The sequence below is a fragment of the Ambystoma mexicanum genome, chromosome 14 (genome assembly GCF_040938575.1).
Source record: "Ambystoma mexicanum isolate Mex_15411 chromosome 14, UKY_AmexF1_1, whole genome shotgun sequence".
Taxonomy (NCBI): domain Eukaryota; kingdom Metazoa; phylum Chordata; class Amphibia; order Caudata; family Ambystomatidae; genus Ambystoma; species Ambystoma mexicanum.
In genome coordinates, this window is record NC_090940.1 from 649,783,147 (window position 1) to 649,805,526 (window position 22,380).

Genomic DNA, 22,380 nt, shown 5'->3' on the forward strand with positions numbered 1-22,380 from the left:
TAACCACATTAATACCCCAAAAACAATTTGAACAAAAGCAAATACAATTGTAGTGTAAACACTGCGTTGGCTTTTTTTTTATACATTTTTTTCTAATGTATAAAGGAACCCTTCACCATAAGCAAGGGACCTATTAAACTGTTATATTAGGATATATTCATAAACTCCTTTCTTCGGAAAGGTATACCGTACTTAATAGCTCTTTTGTTATAACACTGTTATAAAATCACAGTGTTTTATGCCCAACATGTTTCGTCCTATGGAGCAGTTGACAGAGGGATGCCAAAAGAAAGCTCGGGGAAGGGAACCCTGCTTTTCTGATGCCTGCGGATCAGGGTGAACCATGATACACCTGTGAACATTGTGACGACAAAAGTGAACCCGGCTGAGGAATGTCCACTATGAATGTTTAAGCAGACATTGAGAATCTTGAAGATTATAAGTCGCTGAGATTGTGAGTGAAAGGCCGGAGTGAACCCAACTGAGGAAGGCCAAAGTTCTAAGATGGATCGGAGCTGGGCTGACGGGGATCCAAGGGTGAAGAAAGTCACCTGACTTGAAGATTACTGAGAAGGAACTTTTGTTTTTGTTCATTATTTATGGTACAGAAGGCCTTTGTGAGAAGCTCACGGTGGCAACAAGTAAGACAGACACAAGTGATCACAATTCAAGGGTGTTTATTTAACTCTTTTGTTTGCAGGGTGGAAAAACACCTAATCTAAACCTAAATCTACGATGGGAGCAAGCGTCGACCATCAAATGAAAAATAAGGCAGTCCTTGTGGTGTTGTGTCAAATCAAAAGGACCTACAAGAAACCTATTGCCAAACCTCACAACTAATACAAAAAGAGGTGTGGCATAGTTCTCAAGAAAAGAAAGAAGTTTCCTTAAATAATATGACAGGATGCGGTAGCCTTTGTCTCCCTTCCCCGTGTTTTGGACACAGGGTAAAACGGGAGCTTGGAGCAAAGCACAGTCCCAGGCTTCTCCAGCACGAGACGACAGTACTTATGGCAGTTCTCAGGACCTACGATGGTCAAGTCTCGTATCCTTAGAAAGTCTCTTGCCTTCGGGCCTTAGGTGTTCAAGCAGAGGTGTTGCTCGGGGTGGGGGGGCTGAGGGAGCTACAGCCCCGGATCTTTTGATTTAGCCCCGTATAGAAGCTCAGGGACTACAACCAAAAGGCTAGCTAGCCCCAAGTCCTGACAGTCCCATCATTAGCGTAGCCCCGGATCTTTTCCAGATCTAGCAACATCCCTGTGTTCAAGTAACAAACAAATGAAAGTTTGTTTCCAAATGAAAGTTCAAAGAGGCTGACGCTTTTCGTATTTCAGAATTCCGATAGGGTGACGGCTTCACCCCTGGGTCCCCCTCTTCTGGACTGACCCTTCTCAATTGTATTCTTACATTTTATATCAGTTCCTTTCTTGAAGTTTGGATGATGGCTTTACCCCATGGATCTCCTTCTGCCGGGCTCGGAACTCTCTTGACTGTCAGTTAGCTTAATCTATGGCATCCCTCCTTTGGGTTCACTCTTGCTGTCTCTTTAACTTCTCAATGTCGGGGTGACAACTTTTCACCTGTGGATCCCCCTCTGCCGGGCACGGACCCCTCTCGATTCTTGGCCTCCCTTCCCCGGGTTTACTATGGCTCTCGAGCAGGGTGATAGTGGCTCACCCCTGGGTCCACCTCTTCTCAGCGCTGACCCCTCTTTAAAGGTTTTGGTATTCACTTCCCTTTCTTTCACAGTGCTTGTAGATCAAAATTGATTTACAGGGATTTTGCTTGACCCTCTGTATGACCACTTTCACCTAGTTCGCTGGCACTCCTGCAGCCTTCTGGTACTTGTCGTTTCTCTCATTTGGGGCTCGACCAGAGTCTCTTGAGTTAGCACCCATGTGGTGCTGGTTTCCCTCTACCGCTGGTCTCCCCTTCACACTTTTTACAGTTCAATGAAAGGTTCACCAGCTTTGTTTTTAAACTTGCCACTTTGTGATTCTCGCTCATCACAGTCCAGTTCTTATAGGTTCTCCCCTCGACTCACCGGCTGTGTCGAACCGCTTGGGTTTTTGGCTTCTCTGGAGTCAAGGCCGCTAGAACTTCCCTCACTCCTGTTTCTATAAGCACTTTGCTGCCTAGTCACTCTATGCAATGGTTTTCTGGAAGGGGAGGCGGTTACGCCATCCATGGGTGAATCCACATTATCGCTAATACTGAAAAAGGGGGAGGGGGATGAATCTTTGTGCACCTCTTATAGACCCATAGCAGTGGTCAACTATGATGCCAGGATCTATTCTAAGGTGCTGGCAGACAGTCTAATCTCTGTCCTACCGTCCTTGATCCACATTGATCAAACCGGCTTTATACCGGGTCGACTGGCCCATGATGGATGTTACTGATTGGGCACATAACCGCAACACCTCTCTGGCGGGGTTGTCGGTCAACGCCGAGAAAGCCTTTGACAGAGTTGACTGGTCATATACAAGAGAGTTGTTACACGGCTTTGGGTGTGGACCAAATTTGTGAAAAGGGTTTTTGTGAATTATGCACACGGTGCAACTCGGATCAAATTGAATGGGTCCCTTTCTGACCCTGTTCCCCTGGCCAGAGGCACCCATCAAGGTTGTCCCTTGTTGCCTCTTGTTTTTGCTCTAATTGTGGAACCTTTGGCTCTGCAAATTAGGTCCAATGCTCTTAAAGAGGGGTTGCGGATGGGCCAGGATCACCATAAGCCAGCCCTCTACACAGATGACCTGCTTTTTTTTGCACACAACCCACTACGTCAATACCACATATAGTGTCTGCCCTGGAACTGTTTTGCCAGGTCTCTGGATTTAAAATAAACGACTCCAAATCATATATTTTGAATATAACTGAGTCGGAGATGGTGGTTGAGGCCCTTAACTCTCAATTTGATTTTCAATGGAGCCAGGGCTCATTGAGTTACTTGGGGATCCGTCTTGCTTGGTCCGACTCACTTTTCTTTTCTAGTAGTATCCCTGCCCTTTGCAGACAACTGAAGGGTGATCTGACGCGATGGGCCCACCAAGAGATTGCATGGCTGAGTAAGATCACGACTGTGAAGATGTCCCTTTTACCTAAGCTGCTCTATGTGATGCAGACCCGGTCTCTTATTTTTCCAAAGAAGACCCTACAAGATTTACAGGGTCAAGTTCTGCAGTTTATTTAGGCCGGAAGACTCCCGGGTCTCTCGGAGGCCTATGTTGGCAGCTAAGATCAACAGTGGGTTGGGGTTTCCTGACCTAGGAAGTTGCCATTACGTTGCCCATCTTTCCCCTTTTCTGGACTCGAGGCCCCTTGGTATTGAGGAGCATTGGGTAGAGAGTGAGAGGGAGGGCTTGGGGGCACCATTCCATGAGTGGTGTTGGATTCCCCATGCCCACAGACGTTACCCCATCGCCACTTTACTAGCCACTAAGGCATCTCTGATGGTTTGGGACATGGTACAATGTCTTTGCAACACCTTCCCCGCTTACCCCGGTTCTCCAGAACCCGCCCTTTCCACTGGGTCTTGCACTCGGGGCCTTTTGGCACTGGGCGATGGGTGGTCTGTGGGAGATTGGCCAGTTATGTACCGATGGGCGGGCACTGGTCATTCCAAGAATGCCAACAGTCCTTTCTTCTTCCAGAGGTGGCTAAATATACTTATCTGCAGTTGGGAAATTGGCTTGGGTCCCCTGAAATGACAATTGGGGGGAGTAGGGACACCACTAAGTTTGAGTGTCTTTTTGTGGGAGACCCCTCGGCCCGGGAAATACCCACTCTACAGGATTCTTAACGATAAATGCTTTATGGACCTGTGGGCGGCTGATGTAGGAGGCGATATTGATGATTTTACGTGGTTTAATGTTTGGTCTAGAGCCTCTAGGTCCTCCCGTTGCATTCAGTGGAAAGAAAACGGCTATATGCTTCTCATCCAGTGGTACCTCACTCCAGAACTCCTTCACCACATGCATCCTACTACTCCATCTTCCTGCTGGCAATGTGGACAAGCCGTGGGATATTCGCGAGTGGTGGGGTACGGTTTGGTTCTCTTTGGCTATGGATAAAATTGATGCTACTAAAAAAAGGGGTTTTGTCTTCCTATCTTATAACCCGGCGTCCATTGATCGAATTTGTAGAAAGTAATGATTTTCCGTTGATCCCTCATGAACCCCAGAGCATGGCTGCCTTCACGATCGTGTAGGCATTGTGGGCCGACGGAGGGTGTTCCTGTTGGTTTACCGCTCCTTTTAACTCATCTGCTATGCACCTCTGTTCCATGTAGCCAGCTGTAGGCAATTGCTACCCATGTACCTTAATAGTGTTGCTCCGATCAGCATACGAGTCCAGTGCCCTGTGGTTGTGTGTTAATTTTTTTATGTTGTTTTTATTCTCTGAATGCAAGAGCTTGGTCTTACTTTTTTTCTGTCTCTGCACCTGTAACCTCAGCTGCATTCTGTATAATTTCTTACTGTACTCGCTGGTCTGGTGCCAGTTGCTTTCTATAAAGTATGTTGCTGTTTTCTTTTGTTTTGCTTTTGCCAAAATTAATACAAATTTAATTGAAAAAAAAGAAATACTCAAGTCTAATAAATAAAATGAATTTGGAAAAACTGAGTGTCTTGTTTCTTTACAGCAAGAGGTAGCCTGTTCAAATAGGAGCACTTACAACTGGATGTGTTCTGTATCACAGCCTCATGGTTATAAGTAACTTTCACGACCAGTGTTGTGCTGCGGCTACTACTCTCAGTAGAACTCCAGATCCCAAACTGCTCACATCTTGCTGATGTTGGCCTCTCCACTTTCACAAAAGGCCCAGTTTAGCCATGGTATTCCCACCTAAACTGCTTTTCTAGTATATTGAATTTCTTTGTTTCCTGGCATGAAGATGCGTGACTACATGCTTGTCCATGAAATAACCGAAAATAAAAAAAGAAAGGAAAAATAACCGAATTGTTTTAGCCGAAAAACCACTTTTTTAGGGAGATAATGTGGGGGCGAACCCCTTCACTCCCCTTACCTTAACGAATACCCTTAGCCCACCCCCACCTATTATTTACTCAAAATATACAAAAATCCCTACAAAATTTGATTAAAAACTGTCATTTCTACCACGTATCTTTTTGCATTCGCTCACTTCTAGGGATGGCTGCAGTCAGCTGTGTTTCACTGGGTGGCACTGGTGCTGTGATCTCAGTTTCTCACTGATGGGTTCATATATATTGTGTTGGTTTCTGGATTATAAAACTAGGTGTGTTTAGAGAGGGGCATCACCTCTCCCGTTTACCCCTCAACATATCTCCCTCATCCCTTTTGAAGTAAGGCAGTTCGTATGTCCGTGTTTTGTCACGTTAAAGCATATTTACATGTAGATTGACATTAAAATTGAGTTAAACATTCTGTCCTAACTTGCTGGGGGGAGAACCCCCTTAAACCCTAATTGGTGGGGTTGAGCGTGCTTGCTACATTTGTGAAATATGGGGCCGTTATGGACAACATTTCTAGCAACAATTTGGATACCCAACCCACAACCTTGTGGGTTTTGTGGGGGCAGTGACTTTTAAATGCCTGTTCTTGGGCTATTTTTTAGTTCATATTTGAAGTTGTAATTCATTAACATTTAAAAGCAAATTTCAAAGTGATGTTTGCTAAATGCCCAGTCGAGTGCCCTTCTAAAGGGAATGGTGCCCTTTTCAAATACCCTCACTCAAATTCCCTCCACCCACCCTGCATGGGGAGATGTCGCATAGTACGTTACCTCCAGCGTTGATCCGTAGTGGCCAACAAAGGACTATGGGATATATGTTCTTTAGCCACGCTTACGAGTGCTGCAATGTGGGCGCAAGACAACATGTCTGCACTGTACAAGACAAATGAATAAGTGATCAGGAATGTAGTGTGAAACCACACAATGGCCCTTATTACAATCAGGGCGGTTCGGAAATAAGGGTGCTGGTAGCAAGGTACCGGCACCCTTTCTGGACCGCCATACTACGAGAATACCGGTAGAGGCCACGGATCCCCCAGCAAGCCTAACCCGCCGGGTTTTCAGGCCCCTACTGGCAAGTCTCTCACTGAAAAGCTGGCACCGTTCTTAACGGTGCTGCTGCTTCAGTGACGCCGTTTCCATGGGGTCTTATGGGACTCCATGGAAATGGGGAGTAACCATTACCGTTGTCACGTGTGATATCCCTGTGGCACCAGGATATCGGACGGCAGTAAGGTTGTTACAGGGTTGCCGGTAACCGACCGCATACCGGCGGCTTTTACTGGCAACCCCGTAATGAGCCTCAATGTCTGTCACGCTGTAGCTTTGTTCATGGACTCGAAAGACTCCTAAAAATGTCAGGCACCACACTGTCCTTTCTACTGTTGAGGTTTGTTGAATATTTCTTCAAAACATAACCAGCTTCTAGGCGATTATATGCAGAAATGGTGAGCCCCGTCACCTGTGTCATTGTTGCCTTTCTCTCCCAAGTGTGTTATTCAAAAGTTACTCTTTTTTACGTAGCATTCCTTTCTGGAGAGGAAACGGTGTGGAAATATTGAATTTGTTCCTCTGAAATAATCTGGTAATCTATTTTATTTTTGCTTAGGTGGATAATGGAGGGCTGGACTCCATTCTCAAAGACCCACAGCCGCTTAGCAAGGCGGACATCTTCGCTGTTGAAGGTTCTAAAACTTTGATTCAAACCAAGGTAAGTACTATCCTGATCGGAAGCCAGAAGGATGTTTGAAACACTGTACAAAGTAAATATTTGTGTCTAAGTGTCTGACTGTCTGTCTGTCTGTCTGCCTGTCTGTGGCCACACTTGCAAATATCGATTGTTACTTTTCATGACAGACTGTTTTGACTACTACCCATGGAGATGGGGTGGGGGGCTAGCCAGTGGTGCTTTGTAAAGCATATTTGGTCAGTAAAATATGCCAAAACGACCAACTGCACAGTGCAGTAACTTGCCGGTCCTATGCTGGGCCAAACAAGTGGTCCACTTTGACCAAATAAACTGGCGAACACTGGCTCTTTCAGACAGCCGGGGCCTATGTCTGTTCGTGTTGGTTTGCCCCTGAGAGGAAAGTGGTAAATAGCTATTCACAAGAATATCTACTGTGGGTTTATAGAAAAAACAATGCTACGAGAGTGGAGCTTCTAGTACAAAACAACATTTCATTGCACTAAACCGCACACTGGGACGATCCTCTTTCAAAGATCTTGCACAAGCCAGGGACTATGCTTTTTCCTTAAACATCGCATATTTTAAAAGTTTGATGCTTGATGTTGCTATAAGCTCCTTTCAGCCTGATTTCAAGCTCCAGGTCTAACTATTAAAACCGGCTACTTCTCTTTACAGTCTTACTTGCGATATGGCGCACTTATTCACCACGGGTGTGAACACGTAACATATGGTATGTGCATTACACTGGAGATTGGTGACTCCAGGATTTCTCACGTAGCATGTCTGTCCTTTTGGAAACTCTTAGGATCTTTCCATTACAATATTCCTTACAAGTCGCAGTGTTGGTTATGGGTTTCAAATCAGGCCAATACCTTGGGTCTTGTATGCTGTTTCCTCAAAATTGTACTAGCATCGAAAAGTGATCACTGTTTTTCATCATTATGAAAATTAGAAGTGGCCCAGCAAGAAGCAGCGATGGCTCGAGCAGTCCCAAGTTATTATGTAGTAGCAAATGCTTTGAACAGTGTTTTCGCTAGGCAGGAGCTGGAAACTGTCAATGACGCCATCTGAAGACGTTGTGAAGTACATCTTCAGTAACGGCAGTAACTACAGATGTATACCATTGCTGGGGTGATGGCACTAGAAGACTCTTGAGCCCCCTCCAGCAATGTTGCCTGAGGGTGATCTTGAAGCTGGTCACTCATGGAATGTCCCTGGTTTCGTGTGGTAGTGTCAAGATTAACAGGGTCCATCCCTTGATCCTCACCTGATTCTTCCTCAGTATGCAGTGATGATGGGGACGCTTCTTGGATCTTCTTCTTCTTCTTCTTTGAAGTCTTCCTTTCTTGGAAGAGATAGGGTCTGCCACGAGTCGAAGCCACTATGTCCGACTGATAACAGGCAGACTAGGGGCCCCTTTCTCGATACAGGCGAGTATGGGGAAAAGCCAATGAAGGCAAAAACCCCTGGAGTGTAGTAGCGTGGATTTCCGAAGTCCGTTGTGTCGAGGAGCGCTTAACGGAATGCCATGAAGAAACTGGAAGCAGCAGCAGTAAGCGGGGTGACTCTAATAACCCAGTCGAACGCCGTAAAGAGAGACAAGAGAGGGAGTAACCGGTGATGCCTCAAGGAGAAGTGCAAGCACAGATGAGAAATGGAGATCCAAGGAGGGAAGCAGTGGAAACCGGGGAGGTAGAATGCCGGAGGGAAACCTGAGCAGCAAGGGAGAGGTAGATGCTCGAGGAGACAGAGCGAGAGAAAAGTAAAGAAACCCAAGCGCAGGGAGGCCAGAGGGGGAACCTAGCACAGTGTCTTACCCGTAAGAGCAGGAAGTCTGATGGGTTGCAACGCAGCACGTTGACAGTGAAAAGTGAAAGATATCGGACGGAACAGCGGCCATCTTGGCAAAGACTAGAATGATGGATATGTTCCAGGGGGATCGTAATGGAACATCAATGGCGGCTGGTCCACCTCTTCCACAGGCACCAGAGGGAGAGCGCTGTGACAGGTAGAGAGTTCCAAGGATGGGGAGTCAGGAGAGGGAAAGTGGGAGGCCGCAACTCAACAACTGTCTGAAGGAGAGAAAACATTTAACTGGTTTGACAATTCTGGCACCACTGCAAGCAGAAGAGAACCAGAGCCCTGGTTGGATCTCCAGCGGTGTGTTGCATTCTTATCTACTTTTTCCACTACATTCTGTTTTAAGAGGTTATCTTGTTTTCCTCTTACTGAAATGCCTGTGTCTCAATAATTCCTGTAATGTTTTGCTGCACAATCTTCAAAGCGACTTAACAGAGCACAATATGCAGATTGCCCTGCGTGTGCCACTGCACCCTGTCATGGGTCACAACCACATAGTTAATGTCACAGCGCGACTATTTGTAGTCTAATTATCTGTCATGCCTACTGTAAGGAAGGCATGGAATCCAGAATGGACAGACACAAGGGAACACGTGATCACAGTTCAAGGGCATTCATTAAACTGTAGAGGTAGGGTGGAAAAACACCTAGTCTAAACCTAAACCTTAGATGGGAGCAAGCAACGACCACAAATCAAAAATAAGACAGTCCTAGTGGCGTCTTGTCAAAATAAAAAGGCCTATACTAAGAAAAACCTATTGCCCATCCTTACGCTAAATACAAAAGAGTGTGGGATAGGGCTCACAAGAAATAAAGAAGTATTTACAAATAATAAGTCAGGATGCGGTAGTTGTGGTCTCCCTTCCCCACGTTTTGAGCCCAGGACTCTGGAGCACAGCACGCGCTCGAGCTTTCCCAGCACGAGGCGACAGTTCCATTTTTAGCTATCAGGATCTTCAATGGCCAAGTCTTTTGATCTGTAAAAAGTCTCTTGCCTTCAAGGGCCTGATGCATTCAAAATAACAACATACGTTCCTTTCTGCTTGTACGTTGGGTGATGCTTTTTCACCCTTGGATCCACCTCTGTGATATTCATGAATCTTAATGTCTTTCTAAACAATTCAAGGTGGACAACCCTCTGCCGGGTTTACTCTTGTCAACACACTGTTCTTTGGGACTTTAGACTTTGCCCCTTTTAATCAGCATCGCTCCTTCGGGTTCACTCTCGCCAATCTCACAGTTCCTTCTACTTTCTTATGATATGGGATTCACTTCCCTTATTCACAATCATCTGCCAGTCAAAGACTTTCGACTGTACAGAAGATTTTACTAGACCCATGTATGACCACTTTGACCCTCTTCTCGCCTTTCCCAAGGCCCTCTGTTAATAATAGTTTCAACAATTGAGTAATCGCCCTGAATTTCTCAAGTGAGCACCCATGTGGTGCCTGGCTCCTTCCTCTGCAAATGGCTTTCCCCTTTTACATAAAGAGGTCTTTGTACATTCTGCAATCATCCGTTTGCTACTTTTGTTCAACGCAGTTCGGTTTCTTTATCGGTCCTCCCCTCGACTCACCAGCTGTGATGAACCGCTTGGCGTTCTTAGTATCAGGAGTCAAGGCCGGTACCACGGTAGCAGGCATCTCCCTCTGTCCTGCTTATCAGCATAGGCCCGCTCTGTGTACCATTGTCATCTGCTGCAACGCACTTGGGCTATTGTTCGGGGTCTAACAGTTCCTTCCATGGAGATCTCACGGGCCTTCATCGGAAAGGGCAAGGTTGCTTCTCTCCTTGTCACCCGCTCGGTCCGCGCCGTCTTTCTCCGCCTCTTGAACTGCTGTGCCTGGATAGCTGTCTCGTTGTGTGGTCTGCCTTACTCGTATGGTGCTATTGTGCTCCACCTTTTATCTGTGTGGGGAAGGGAAAGGCCCATCGGGTTTGAGTGATTCTGGTCAATTGCCTGACTTAGCCTGACTCTTGTGTTGAGACACGTCAGGTAAACGGCTCTGGTGTTTGTCCATCATCTTTCGTGATGTTGCGAAAGTATAAAGGGGGGTGGAGGGGTAGAGTGTATATCCTATGGGGTAGAATGGAGAAAAGGTGTTATAAGAAGGGGGATACCGCATCTCACCTGTCTGTGTCCCACTTCCAATCCCTGAGCATCCCCCATCCAGGTGATCCTCCCTTACTGGTCCACCCCCAGGAACTGGATCCAATAGTGATGGCCGTGTAATGGCCACCTGGATGACAGATCTCTGGGGTCTAGTCAGGGAGTCACCATCAGGTTTCTCCCACTACCTTGGCTGACTACACATGGAAAGAGGACTCCGCCTCTGGCTATTCCGTCTACATGAGAAAGCCTTGCAAAATCCTTGTTTTTCTTGATTGGAATTTTTGTCTTAATGAGCGGCTTAGCTTTGATGGATCACTGTTTTGTTGCGCTGCAATGGAGTCAGCCCGCCATTTTCCAAACCCTTGTGGGTTTCCATCCACACCTGATCCTTTCGCTACACATGACTATACAGTGGTCCGATGCCCACATGCGCCTCAAGGCCGTTCCATGTTTAGGTCCGCAGGGCTTGTGCCAGCTGGTTAAATCTTTAATACAGACCGGTGGAATGCCAACTAAATTAATGTTGATGTGAGGACTGACCTTTTGACAGAGGTGGCAGTGGAAGGTCAGAATAACAGAGAAATTGAGCATAAGACCGAACATTAACTGGTCAGTGTTTGGAACCAGTTATGCTTCAATGTTTACATTTTACAGAAGAAGCAATTAAGAGTTATGTCCTTTTACTGTGTAGATTGAAAGGAAGTGACATAGCAAATGTGTGCACATTTCAATAGTGAACTACCTGCTGAAACCACCTGCTTATTGCCATAGGACAATATGTTTCCTGTGTGGGTGCAAGAGCCCGTACACCAGTATAGCAGAAGGGGCTAATTAACAGCTCAAGGGCAAAGTAAAAAGTGCATATCCTGAGTCACTCCTGCTCTGCATCCCCTCTCGTCCATACTGCAGGGCACATCTGCCCCATAGGGAGCGTACCGTAGCAGTGATCTTATTTTTACACATGGACCCTGCTGCGTGAACAGCAAGAGTAGAACCGGATCCCCCTGATGAACCCTTTGGCGTCTGACCCAAACATCTTTTCCCCACTGTGGGTGGGTCCAGATGAATGCCAAGACCCTGCTCACATTTTATGTTATGTACCTTTTCTTGCCTGCGCTGCAGCTATGCAGGACGTTTTGAAGACTATGCCAATACGATGAGCTTGTTCAAGGCAGTGGTCAAGTGACTGAGAAATGTCTCTGCTGCAGTCCAGCTCAAACTTTGCTTTGACTCTCGGAACACTTTTGAAGGCTCGTTGTCCTGTGTGATGCATTTCTGACACTCTTATCTGCGAACCTGTGAGCATTCTCCTTGGCCATCCCCTGGAGAACATGTTTGGTTATGTTCAGGAAAGATGATGAGCAGTCAGGTAAGCACTCCTCTCTACCTCGGCTTGCTGTGGCACTACTCACTAGTGAAAATGTCCTTTTGGTCACGTGCATTTGTAGGGACTTCATCCTCGGTCTGTCTTTTACGTAGTCACATTGAGGCTTCCATCCCTAGGGAGCCATGAGCCCCACCAGAGACTTCTCTGAGGTTTCCCCACAGAGCACTCATACTGGGTTTGCCTTTCCTGAGGTGGCATTATGGCCTAAACCGATGGCTAAATTCCACAGAATTATGCCTGAGGGCCTTCACTAGAGGCCTGAATGCAGTGTACTTTGCCTGAAAGGGATCAGCGACATCCTGCACTGGCTCTTTGCTAAAGGTGCTGTTTCAACAGTATGTTGTGGTGGGCCTAAGGCGGATGAACACTTTGCAGGCTTGGTTGAGTTCTTCACTAAGATTAACACGGAGGTGCACCACAAAGCTGCTACCGAGATGTCCCTTGAGGTTTTTTGCACCCACAGTGGTTCTCACGTGTGTATCACACTCTCCTGCTTGATCACGTACACCACTTTTGCCTTAAAGTGTCATCATGGAAAGAGCAGTAGAAGTTGGGAACGGGCCACCACTCTAGGAGGGCAACCTCGGTCCGACTTCTGCACCACCCAGAAGAGGTGTGAAAGACCAGATTTCATTCAGGCTCCTCAGTTACCCCCTCCCCTATACGATTCTACAGGCTCTGCTTCTCCAGGGCCCTTTATAACTTCTATTCGGTTCAAAACTGGACACCAAGCCAAAACCAGAAAAAACGATTCAATTAAGCAATAAGCCATGAGCTGAGGGGCATTGCCACTTCAGATAATGCCCTGGGGCCCATAGTTACAGGCCCAAGCAAAGCAAGCGCCTTAATGCAGGCCCCAGGGCATTACCTGAAGCATTAATGCCCCCCCCCAGCGAGGGGCGTATTGCTATTAGTACTCTGACCTGTGAGACCAGGGTAATAATGGCATCTTTTTTCAGTTACAAGACGCTCTGGTGTTTTGCAACTGAAAAAAAGATAGCTGCCAGGTAATGGAAAACAAAGTCCCTTCTCCATTTCCATGGAGGCCAGTCGCGGATGGAACCCTGATGGACGCGGCTGTAACCGGAGCAGCGTCGGGCAGGTAAGTATGTTGAGTAACCTGAGGGTATTCTCCCAGGTAGACCTCCAGAATGCCTTATTCAGATGGCCAGGGAAGGGCTGGCGCTCTCAGATCCCAACCCTGGGGGTGGACGAGCAAGGGAGGATCTCCTGGGTAGAGCAGCTCGTGGTTGTGCTCGGGGGAAATACCCCAGGTGAGACGCAGTATTGTACCAGAGAAGAAAGAGAGGACGACGAGATCTCTAAGACCTTTGTAGTTTGTACCAAATCTTCCTCCCTATAAATCGATCTTGCCCATACAAATGCTCTAAGATCCCAAACCCTGTTGCACCCGAAAACCACATCTCCCAGAATCCGTGTTTTCCCGATTTCTACCCCAATATGCCACGCTCACCTGGTATCCACGGGGACGCCACCCAGCCGTATGGACACTGGTAGCCTTCTCTGCGGTTCCCAGATGTGGCCAGTGGGGGAGGTTCTGCCTGTAATACAGGAGGGCTATGTTCAAGACTGGCCAACTGGGGTAATTAGCCTCCCACCACCCCGTATGCCTTCAGCCCCTCTGGGGCCTCTCCTCACCTTATTGTTGATTCAGATGTGCTCTCCGTCCTGCCTTCTTGGCATGGGCGAGTTGTCCTTTGTGGGCGGATGCGATCTAGATACTCCACTGATGCCGGCCCTTTTTGAAGTCTTTCAGGTAGGTCTTATTGCTGTTGTCTATTGTTGTTATTCCTGCATGCTTTTCTTGGTTTAATAATGTCTCTTTCTCTTCCTTAGATGTGCGGAAGTCCAGTGTGGTGCATTGGCTGAATTGGGTCTTGCCGGTAAATGATGGCGTGTAATGAGCGCTATGATGCGTTTGGTAGGCGCTATGCACAGCGCAGTGATGCCTTGCCTTTGCTAACCTGTTTTCTTTTCTTTTCCCATAGATCGCGGTGTTCACCCAGGGTGTGGAATTCGGAGGTGATGCTGGTCGAGGGGCGACGTGCTAGGTAAGCTTTTAGGCACAGTTTGTTATGTTGTAATGTCTCTAATACCTTGTTTCTTTCCTTTTTGCAGATCTGTCGGTCCGGGAGACGTGCTGATCCTAGGAAGCTGTTCGCAGGAGCTGTGGGCCGCTAAAGATGAAAATTGCAGGTAAGATGCTGCTGCTAACAATGTTCCTTTTGTCTCCTTACAGGTGCTGTTTCTCCGAGGTTCGCGGGTATAGCTGGACACGGTAAACGTCACGTTGCAGGATTGCAAAGTAACGCAAAGCGTGTTATCCAAGTCTGGTGTGGTTTAAATAGTTTCAAGAAAGTAATCCAGGTAAAATAGTTCCTAGGCTACCACACCCAAAACACTATACCGCATAGCTTGGATCCTAGGAGCCAAGCTATGTGGATGCCTCCATGTTGGCTGGCAGCTTCAAAATAAAGTAGTTCCCCAAACACATGTCTTTACTGTGTATGAGCCTGGCGCTATAGGCGCCAGGACTGGCCCCGAGAGGGTCTAGGCAGTGGATGCCTAGGTCTATTGGAGACCTGAGCCAAGACCTCTCCTGGCCCATGGGCTTGCCCGAGGGGTTTTTGGATGTGGGTCGTGACACAATACTCTCAAATATTTTTCTCCACGGCCCTCTGATTATTCTTTTCTGAACATCCAGTCTACTTCGAATAAACACTATCATTCCCACAAAACCCCCATGTTCCGTTCACGATAATAATCCCGGTCACTCCCCTCTGTCTCTCAAACCCTATCAATCTCACCCTTCTGAGTTTATCAAAACCCCTGGTACGAAGGTTGTAATTCCATATAGCACCTTTGCCCCATCCTACCACGCAGGACAATCAGACACACTAACTCCTCCCCTTTCTGACAGGAACACTGTCCCCCCGAAAGACAACAGACTACTATTAAAACGGTCTACCTGACATGTCCCAACCCAATGATCAGGCAAGGTCAGGCAATTGACCAAAACCTCACACACGGGACGGCCCTTCCCTTTCCTCACAGAGCTAAAAGGTGGAGCACGAGAGAACAATACGAGCAAGGCAGACTGCACGACGAGAGAGCTATCCAAGCACGGAAGTTCAAGAGGAGGAGAAAAGCAGCGAGTATCAAAGGGGCAACAACGAAAGACACAACCTTGCCCTTTCTAACCCAAACCCGCAAAGCCTTTGTAGAAGAAAACATAAGACCGCAAACAGTAGCCCGAGTGTGTTGCAGCAGAGGTCAGCAGTACACAGAGCATGCCTACGCTGATAAGCAGGACAGAGGGAAACGCCTGCTACCGTGGTACCGTCCTTCACTCCAGATACAAGTAAAGCCAAGTGGTTCATCACAGTCGGTGAGTCGAGGGGAGAGCCGATAAGAAACCGAACTTTGTTGAATGAAAGCGGCAAAGTAAGTAAAGTACAAGAAAACTGTGAACCTTGAGGGAAAAGCCAGCTGCAGAGGGGCCCAGCACCACGTGGGTGCTCCCTCGAGAGACTCTGGTTAAACCCATATTTGTTGAACTACAGATACCAGAAGGCCATAGGTGAACCTGAAGGAAAAGGTTAAAGTGGTCACACAGGGGTCTAGCAAAACCCCTGTACAGTCGAAAGTCTTTGACCTGCATGTAATAGGAAAGCTAAGAGGGGTGAATCCTGCATAGCGAATTCAAGGGAAGAATTGTGTAAAAAGAAAGCATTGGCAAGAGTGAACCCGACAGAGGGATGCAGATAGAATAGGGTTTCGTTTAGTTTAGTTTCTTTATTTGTACTGTGCACCGAGCCCCTTGGCAACTGTGTGATTCAAGCTTATACAGATGTTACAAGGTTATACAAGCATGCCTTTGCAGATAATACAGGTGGTTTTACAAGAGTTACAGTAGAATATGGGAGATTTATACAAGAGGTTTTTACAAGGTGAATTGGGACAAAGTGATATACAAAGGGAGAATACAACAATGGAAATAAGTGCAGGGTGACCAGGGGTTACGCTATGTAGTCGAAGAGGGGAGCCATGGGAGGCAATGTCAAGGGTGATTACATTGGAACGGGTACCATGGCAGTGTCGGGGACTGAGCAAATGGGGAACTTCCCTAAGAGCCAGCTTTTAACTTTTGCTCTGAAGGTCCAGAATGTGGATTGTGTCCTGAGGCTGAGGGGGAGGGTGTTCCATTGTTTGGCAGCTAGCACTGGGAAGCTTGCGCCCCCAGCTCTTTTCATTTGGAATCTTGGCATGGTTAGGCAGTGCGAGTAGATGGTCCAGGTAGGTCTGGCTGGTTGGTGTATGTTGAATTTAACAGCTAGGTATATGGGGGCGGTGTTTGATGGGCACTTGTGGGTGATGACCAGTGTGCGAAGAGCGATTCTGGCCTGAACTGGGAGCCAGTGGGTGTCATTCCTGAAGCTGGAGATATGCACAGATCTTGGTATACTTAGAGCTGCTCTTAGGGTGTTATTTTGAAGGACCTGGAGTTTGTTGAAGTTCCCTTCGGACGTGCCTAGATAGAGAGTGTTGCAGTAGTTGATCTTGGATAACACTAGGGCCCTGGCTAGTGTGATGCAACTACTAGGTGAGAGGAATTGCTTGCAGGCATTAATTAATGTGTTAGTGTAAGCCGTAGAGGATGCGGTTGCGTTCACTTGCTTCTTGAGGGACAGTGTAGAGTCAAGGTAGACTCCCAGAGTATTGATCTCTTTGGCCACTTTGATTGGGTTACCATCGATGTTGATGGAGGCATAGCAGGGTCTAGTCTGTTCAGTTGGTTTTGGGATCCGACGATCAAAAGCTCAGTTTTATCGTTGTTGAGGCAAAGGCAGTATTCTGCCATCAACGCCTGGATTTCCATGTAGATCTAGTTGATTCGTTTACAATCATCTTCATAGCTCACCATGAGGGTGATGAGAACCTGAGTGTCATCTGCATAATTGGTATATGTGACACCCAAGTTGTCAAGGCGGTCGAAGAGGAGCTTGGTAAAGATGTTGTAGAAACGCACGATCCTTGTGGTACGCCGCAGTGAATGGGAATCGGATCTGCAGAGGCCGAGGGTGCAAAGACCCTGGTGGTGCGGTTGGACAGGAAAGATTGTATCCAGGTAGAGGCGTTGCTGGAGAAGGCAGCTGCTGTAGACAGATGCTCAGTAATGATTTATTGGTCGACCAGGTCAAAAGCTGCCGACAGGTCTAACGGCAGGAGCATGGCAAGCTTACCATTGTCCTTAGCCTCATCCATTTGGATTTTGAGATCCAGAAGGGCTGTTTCCGTTCCATGTCTGGCCCTGAAGCCAGATTGTCTAAGTCCTAGTAGGTTATGATCCTCCAGGTGTTTCTGGATCTGGAGGTAGGTCACTCTATCTAGGATCTTTAGTATGTAGGGGAACGGTGGTGATGGGCCTATAGTGTGAAGGAGTGTTGGGGTCAAGGTTGTTTTTTTTAGGAGGGGCATGGCCCAGGCTTCCTTGAGGTTGTTGGGTACTGTATTGGTTTCTAAAGAGGAGTTGACTAGTGCTGATATTAACGGGGCTAGTTCCTTTGCATCTTCCTGGATGACCTTCGGTGGCCAGTGGTCTCCTTGGCATTTTGAAGGTTTGAGACTTTTGATAATTTGTTCAACTTCTATAGCCGAGACTGGCGAGAAGGAGAAGGGTGGGCAGTCTGGAATGTTACGCTGTGGGCTGGCAGTGGGGGAGGTGGAGTTCTTGATCAGGTTGCTCCTTTTTTTGCTCCATTTTTGTTTGGAGTGGAGCTATTTTGTCTGCAAGAGCTTTCTGGATGTTTGCACACCAGATTGCGTCTTTGATGCAGGTATCCGAGGGCAGTACAGGTGACTCTAGCTCCCCGAGAATGCTGAAGAGCTCTTTAGTTTTGGAATTGGTGTTGTGGATGCGGTTATCATAGGTTTCCTTTTTTGCATTGTGGATGGCAGTTTTATATGCTGTTGCTGCTGCGGTGAAGAGGGCCTTATTGCTTGGGTTGGGGGATTTTTTCCAGCGGGTTTCTGCTGCTCTTTTGGCATTCCGCATGGTTTTGAGGTCAGGCGTAAACCATTTGTTGAGGCGGGCTGTTGGTTTGGCTTTGGCTAATTTGATGGGGGCGATGCTGTACACCGCTGCCTCAAGATATTGTTGTAAAAATCCACTAGTTTGGTTGTATCTAGGTCCTTAAAGAAGGTTGGGTCGAGGACGTTCTGGATCAGTGGTCGTAGGTTTTGAAGTGTAAGGTTACAGTTGTTCCTGGTGAGGACTTGTGGGGCTGGTTGGGGCGTTGCCTTGGATGATAAAGGAAATGAGGTGATGGTCTAACTATGCGGTAGGGGTGTTTTGAAGGATGGTTGTAGAGCAGTTGAGGTCTGCCAACCAGTCCAGGGTTCTGCCTTTATTATGGGTTGAAGAGGTGACACAGTGGTTAAATCCGAGTTGGGAGATGGTGTTTTCCACGGATAAGGCATTGGTGTCGTTAGGATCCGATAGACCTAGGTTAAAGTCACTGAGAAGTATTATTTGTGAGCTAGGTTTGGTGTTGTTGGTCAGTAGGTCAGAGATGTCTATTCCTCGAAGGAGGAGATGTTACCTGGGGGATGGTAGATGAGGTAGATGAGGTAGATGAGGTAGATGAGGTAGATGAGGTAGATGAGGTAGATGAGGTAGATGAGGATGGTTTGGGTTGCTGAGAAAGGGAGCTTGACTGAAAGGGGCTCCATAGATGATGGGTTGGCCGAGGAGGTGGCTCTGAGGCAGAGGGATGTTTTAGCAATGAAGGCTACTAGGCCTCCTTTGCTATTCTCTCCATCTTTCTTGGGGTGATGCCTAAAGACCCAAGAAGCAGTGTGTTGACAAAAGTGAACCCAGCAGAGGGATGTCCACGGTGAACTGTTTAAAAAGACATTAAGATTTGTGAATGCCAAGGAGAAAATATCTTTGCAAAAGCCAGAGTGAACCCGACTGAGGGAGGCAAACGTTGAAGTGAGGGGTCTGTGCCCAGAAGAGAGTCCCAGGTGTGAAGTCGCCACCCAACGTACATTTGGAACAGAATTTCTTTGGTTTCTTATTTTCTTTTTTAACCCATCAGATCCTCGGAGGCAAGAGACTTTTGTAGAAAAGAGACTTAAACACTGAAGGTACTGATACAAGAAACGGAACTGTTGTCTCGTGCTGGGAAAGCTCAAGAGTGTGCTGTGCTCAGGAGTCCCGCCTTGTCCCGTGCTTAAAACGTGGGGAAGGGAGAACCCCGGCTAAACACATCCTGACTTATCATTTGTGGACACTTCTTTCTTGTAAAATCCTATCCCACACACTCTTTCTATTTAGCATAAGGATTGGCAATAGTTGTTTTTTAGTATAGGCCCTTTTATTTGGCACAACGCCACTAGGATAGCATTATTATTATTTGATGGTCGTAGCTTGCTCCCATCTTAGATTTAGGTTTAGATAAGGTGTTTTTCCAACCTACGTATACAGTTTAATAAACACCCTTGAACTGTGATCACTTGTGTCTGTCTATTCTTGATACCATGTCTTCCTTACAGGACCCAGCGAGGGCCAATCAGGTAGTTTGTAACAATCGGATTGTCCCTCGCAAGGAACTAATCAACCAATAAGGACTTTCCCGAGCATCACAAACCTATAATGGGTTTTCAGGATCTTGTGTCTTGCCTTCCCAGAACCTTAACCAGTGGACCTTTCCCCTAATACTCTCAAAGAACCATGATTTTATTCCAGGCTGTTGTCCAAAGGGAGGCAGAGAAGATTTGTCTAGTGTTGGTGGTGAACTAGAGGTTGGAGGAAAGTACCGACTGCTACAGTTGGAAAAGCTCAATCGCGACTCAACCCTAACTTAATCCTATGTGGTTTCGGCAGTGTTAAGATGGGGCAGGGGCTAGTATTTATTTCCCCCCCTTTTTTATTGCCAAGAGGAAAGGTATTTAGAGGGCATGGGTTGAAACATCTAATAAAACAGCTCTTTACACCGGCTTGATATTGACTACTCAGATGGTCTCTGCGGCCACAGTATTGACTTAAGTGTGTCCCAACTGCAAACGACTATGTGTGCTGTTGCTTCAGGGTGTGTTTTAATTGCGTTTGATATATAATCAGGGGTGTGTAGCTAGCAAAGACTGATCTGGGGAATAAGATTATTAAAACTTTCAAATCTTTTGTTTGAAACTGATTCTTTTATGTATTTTCTTAGCTCTTGGTCCCTCCAGATTCCAAGAATGGACACGGCTTCACCTACCAGCTGTACTTAAAGTGCGCTCCATTGAAAGGAAACTTGCCTGCCATCACTTTATCTGGAAAGAAGAGCATGTTTACCATGTACAACCAAAAATGAAAAGATAGACTTTAGTTTTCACTTCTACTGGACTCCGCGAAGATATATATATTTTGTTAAGATAATGCATTAAACTAATAACAGAGAATAGCGATATTTTATTGAGATATTTAAATGTTACTTGCACAGTGCCTTAGACTTGTTTTGTTACAAGAGAGTGTTTCCGTTTTGTATATGTTGTTTCACCCTAAATGTGACACTTGCCAGAATATTTCATATATGCTTAGCTGTGAGAAAGTAGCACTTTAATAAATGGTGCCCTTTTTAAGCAATAATGGCAGCAGATTCCGGTGTGTGCAATCTTGCACAGAGTACGTTTATTTCTGGTGAGAATTGCAAGGCCCCTTTCCGGATTCCAGAAGAAAAGAGCACCGCCTCAGCACGCTAAGCCCATTCCTCTCGATTCCCACTTTCATGAGTGCAGAGGCGTAGCCTGGATTGTCTAACAAGTGGGGCCTGAAGCTAATGTAGTGGGGCGCAACGCAGTGACATTAACACCTGTAAATGCCCACATAGCGCTGCCAAGTGGGCGTTTACACATTTCGGTTGGGCCTTGCCCAGTCAGGCCCTAACCTGTCTACGCCTCTGCATGATAGAGGGTCACCCCTTCCTGGTTCCTAAAAGCAGAGTGTGTTCGGAAGTAACACCGCTCTTGCTCTGCATAAGTGAGGGGATTTTTTTAGACATTCCGAAGTTCCCGTGTTCTGGAATGTGGGTCTGACTTGGTACAAAAAGGCCCCTCTGTGAACGCTCACATATAAAGGATTTCACAAATTGTCTACCTGCAAACAAACTTGCGTTTTAATCGTGCGTGTGTAGTATAGAGGAAGCTATTCCATTGGTTCAGAATGGGGTGCTATTTCCTGTGAAGTGTGTTTGTGGATTTGCAAATCGTTTGCACATCCAATGGCATGTCCAGACTCTTTTGACTGCGGTGGCCCAAGTGGGTACTGACTAATGCAGGGGTGGCATTAAATAAGAAACACGCACACACTCACCACACACACCACACACACCACCCAATATCTACTTTACTTACTAATATTAGTGTCTTACATGCCTGTGTTTAAAGTGTAATGATCATAGTTTAGGATAATGGGGTGGCCAATCTAATTCTAGGGCTCCACCTGCCACCCCAGAACGCTCCCTATGTGCACAGATGTGGCATTGTGTTGAGAGACTCGAGGCTTGTTTGACCGCATCCCATTCATTTCTGGATTTTGCTGAGCTGCTTCAGAAAACAGTGTTTTCTTTCATCAAAGACAGTTCAGTTGCTAAGATGGCCACAATGCCATGGATTTGTGCACACATGAAATGACTGGCCCGCGACCTCAAGCAAAGCAAGCCCTTCCATGCAGTGGCACAATCGAGCAAGCCAAGACTTTACTCAAAGTAAGGATGAACAGCGTGGCTCCTGCCCTGGGGACAGCATTCCGTTTCTGTATGTATCCGTCATCAGCAGGTCACTTAGTGCTTAACTTTTTTCCATGCATGCAGAATACTCGGCTTGAATTCAAATACCCCCTTTTTAGCCCATTCTCCCAAAAAGAAATGCTTGTAAATAAAAGGCCACGGAAATATGTGTGTTGCCTTCCGATCAAAGAAGCTTTTTGAATGTTTACTCAATATCGTGGCACGTGTGTGCCACATGGCACTGTTTTTTTAAAAGACCACTCCTAAATAAGTGGCTATGTGTTTGAAAATAAAAGTGAAAGAAAATAATAGAGCACACAACTACTCGCCCTGTTATTTTGTCTGCTTGTTACTTTTCAGATGAAAAGAATAGAGCAGAAAGCTGGTACTCATGAAAGAAGCATGCATTTCAGGACTCTGTTGCACTGAGGCGTAGACAGGGTAGGGCCTGAGCGGGCAAGGCCCACCCAAAATCTGTAAATGCCCACTCAGCAGCTCTGTGCGGGCATTTACAGATGTTAATATCACTGCATAGGCCCCAACTGC

The 22,380-nt window shown here is 46.7% G+C and overlaps 1 protein-coding gene across 3 annotated transcripts in view; it reads left to right on the forward strand.

The window, feature by feature from the left end:
- Positions 1–22,147, forward strand: part of CLBA1 (clathrin binding box of aftiphilin containing 1) — a 242,249-nt gene extending 220,102 nt beyond the window's left edge. For all 3 annotated transcript variants that reach the window (XM_069638156.1, XM_069638158.1, XM_069638157.1), the window contains exons 5-6: positions 6,600–6,701; positions 20,281–22,147. In XM_069638156.1, the coding sequence (XP_069494257.1) occupies positions 6,600–6,701; positions 20,281–20,421 (243 nt within the window). In that variant the 3' untranslated portion in view covers positions 20,422–22,147. The remainder of the gene's footprint in view (positions 1–6,599; positions 6,702–20,280) is intronic.
- Positions 22,148–22,380: the final 233 nt, after the last annotated feature.